The 3,594-nt window shown below is 34.7% G+C and overlaps 2 protein-coding genes across 3 annotated transcripts in view; both read right to left on the bottom strand.

Moving 5' to 3' along the window:
- LOC106875499 (survival of motor neuron-related-splicing factor 30) overlaps window positions 1-1,914 on the bottom strand; it is a 34,805-nt gene extending 32,891 nt beyond the window's left edge. Inside the window, exon 1 of the mRNA XM_014923668.2 lies at window positions 1,743-1,914. Within this exon, the coding sequence (XP_014779154.1) occupies window positions 1,743-1,790 (48 nt within the window). The 5' untranslated portion in view covers window positions 1,791-1,914. The remainder of the gene's footprint in view (window positions 1-1,742) is intronic.
- The window catches only part of LOC106878624 (protein IWS1 homolog), an 863,399-nt gene that overhangs the window by 489,316 nt on the left and 370,489 nt on the right, over window positions 1-3,594 (bottom strand). The gene's annotated exons all lie outside the window — the stretch shown is intronic.

Here is a 3,594-nt window from a genome sequence, read left to right on the forward strand (position 1 = left end):
TGTAGTCATGCCAATTTTGGTTAATGTTTATGGTACTACTAAAGCAGCGCGGACCCGAACGCGCAGTCGCGCGTCCGCACTAGCTAGTCTTGAGTGGTCGATCCTATCCCTAACCCTATCCCGCGTGTGCAAATGAATACGTGTTTAGGGTTAGGGTTAGGATCGACCACTCACGACTAGCTAGCGCGGACGCGCGACTGCGCATCGGGTCCGCGCTGCTTTAGTAGTACCAATGTTTATAAGTACAGTCGCACGGAAAAATTTTCTACAAATACCTTTCAGACGGCGGTAGATTACGATCAAATCGGAATGTAACGTGTAACAAAAACACATACATACTGACACACACATATACAAACAAAATGAAACTTAAAACTTTGACAAAAAATTGTAATATATATATGTATAAGCCCATCAGTTTCCCCACATTACATTCCCATATAATCGAAATAATACACCATCTGAAATATATATATATATATACCCACACGATATAAAACAATTGTTTACATCACAAAAACGCCCACTCAGAGAGGAACCATTAGAAGACATTGTTTATAGATTCATTTGCTTTAAACGAACATTGTGCAAAAGGAAATAAAATTCACAAAGCTGTTATTTAAATTAAGTTGCCAGAAGGGACAAATACGGGAAATAATGATTTACAGTAGCAGCAGTAAAGAAGTTTTTCAGATATTCAGTTTAATACATTGTGGTAACGGAGAAACTAAGGCAATCAATCACAAACAAGATCTCTGAACACAAATCAGGATTGCGTAACAGATTTTAAAAGATTTATGTGGAGTTAAGAAAATCTTTAAAATGACAGTAAAAATTTTTGGCGCCCCACCAAAATATAGTAAATAAAGACGCCTGAGTAAATTTCATCGAAAGTATTCTAATTTCCAAACAGTTAGAAAAAGGAACAATTTTCTTTAAGTGACTTGTAATTTCCATTGGAGGCAATCATCTATTTTTAATTATTTTTCTCCATTTTCTTACTGCCTACTTTTTCCCTTTTTTTTTTTAAGAATCAGTCATTTCAGAAATTAAAACATTCATAGCAATTTTCACATTTTTCTACTAAGGTGATTGTATCGATTGAATCAACCTAAGAATAATAGACAGAAGAATTCAGTGGGGGTTTTAACACAGAAAGACGGAAATAATTGTCATACTATTATTTTTTTTCCTACACAAAGCGACGACTTAGAGCAGGACAGTTTCATTGCGTCAATATTACATTTTAAAAGCTAGTTTCCAAAATGGAAATCAAGTCCAAATATAAACAAATTATTGTAAAAATTAAGCTATGAGTAAGTCATCTTCCTTGTAAGTATCTATTAGTGGAACAGGAAAGAATATGAATGCAATAAAAGAACTAAGCTGAGGACAAAAGAAAAATATATATACACGTGTCGAATACATAGAGCTAGTTAGTCAAATATATTCATAGAACATTCATGAATATAAATATAAATATAAATTTATTTTGTTTTTCAGTAAATTTACGATATTAGATATAAACTGAAAAGTAATATAGCAAGCAGTGATAATCTGCAGTTTGTTCGGGAACAATCCGTAACAATAGAAATGGTGACATTTTAGAAACCAAATAGATGAGGAAGACACAAAACAGAAAATAATCAGTTTATATTGTTAAAGATGACATTGAAACAGTCTACATAAATCATTAAATACAACAAATAATCAACTGTTGACATGTGAAAATAAAGAATTACCTGCTGAAGCTGAGATTTGTACAAGTTTAGTAGCGTCTCGTCCGCCATTTTACTATATCTTTCAAGAGGTCAGTTATACTTTGTTGTAATTTTATAACAAAAAATTTAATAAGAAATTTTTAATGGAAAACAAATATTGAGAAATCTAATTCTAGAAATCCTTCGATAGATTATCAACTGAATTGAAAATTATAAATGAGAAGAACGTCATTATATATTATCAAATTAACCAATGAACATTGCTATGAGTCATAACTCCCTACAACTCTTATACAAAGGACTTCCGTTGAACGTTTATAGTCTTTTCGCAATTATAACTTCGACTTGGTTTCCTCATAACTTTCAGAAAAAAAATTCATGTTTTTCGATGAAATTTTTTACAAATACCTTTTGTGATTACAACTGTGTCGGATTTTAATGTGAAAAATAAAAATTGGTAGAAACGCACACTTAATACTGTCATACTTAACATATATCTACAAAATGAAACTTTTGAAAAAATTTAATTCATGCTCGCATACCAAGTTTTTTGGTGTTTTTTTCCCCCACAAATTCCTATATAATTGTAATTTACAATATCTGAAAAATATCTACAAAAAAATTCAATAAAAATTGTCTATTTTTCCTGAAAGTCAGAGAGTGGGTACACTTGTGTAAGTATGTTACAATATTAATCATATCACCAATGCAATTCCAGCGATTGGGTAAACAAATACGAGGTGGTATCAAAACGTTCCCGGTCTAGTTTTGTAGCGTGCCAACAGATGGCAGCACACTTGCATGCACTGAGGTAGTGTGCTGGGTGAAATCACTATGTTTACTTCACAAGTTGTGTAATTGGTGCTTTTGTGATCGCGTGTATACTGTGATGAAACCACCTCTCTGCACTTTGCCATTGGTTGGGGCATTTTCATCTCGCCGTGTCTCGCAAATGCTTCAGAACTGTCAAGTAAAATGTCTGCTTAACAGTTTGACCAGGAGGAACAAATGCTTTGTGGACATTTCCTTTCACATCAATGAAACAAATCAGCATCGTCTTGATATTGGACTTGACACACTGTTGGGGGGTATGGTGATATTGAGTGCTTCCATTGACTTGACTGCTGCTTCATTTCTGGGTCATAGCCATTGCACCAGCTTTTATCACCAGTGATGACCTTTGAAAAAAGTTTCAGATCAACTTCCAACTGTTCTTTCAGTTTACGATATACATTCAGTCCTGACTGCTTTTGATCTGTGAGCAAGTGAGGCACAAATTTTGCTGCTACTCTTTTTGCAGTTCCTCACTAAAAATTTATTGGGAGGCACTCCAGAACACACCAGTCATATTAACAAGTTCATCAACTGTTTGGTGACATCCCTCCAAGATCAGTTCATGAATTTTCGTGACATTTTCATTTGTTCAGGAGGTCAACGGTTACCTTTAACGAGGTTGGTCTTCAAGTGACCATTCCTAAAGTGTGAAAACCACTTATAGACTTAGTGTTTTGCTCATGGTAGTGTCTTTGTAAGCTGTTGGAAGTATGAGAACTGTTTCGGCCACTGGTTTTCCCCAGCCGAAAACAAAATATCAGAGAGGTACACAGCCATCGCAAAAATCAACAAACACACTGCAAAACAAAGACACACCATGTGGCAGTACAACCTCACTCAATGCTGTTGGTCAGCAGACTGATGCCTGAGGGCCACATCAAGTGGCTTCTAGTTATGGAAGCCTGAACTAAAATGGGCTTGTCTCACAGAGAATGTTTCTGGTTACCTTTGGTACCTCCTTGTATACAAACAGATAAAGATATTGCCTCTTTATGGTCTTAAATTTAGTCTCAGATGGTAAGCTAAGAGAAATGATATA

The sequence above is a fragment of the Octopus bimaculoides genome, chromosome 10, assembly GCF_001194135.2.
Source record: "Octopus bimaculoides isolate UCB-OBI-ISO-001 chromosome 10, ASM119413v2, whole genome shotgun sequence".
Taxonomy (NCBI): Eukaryota; Metazoa; Mollusca; class Cephalopoda; order Octopoda; family Octopodidae; genus Octopus; species Octopus bimaculoides.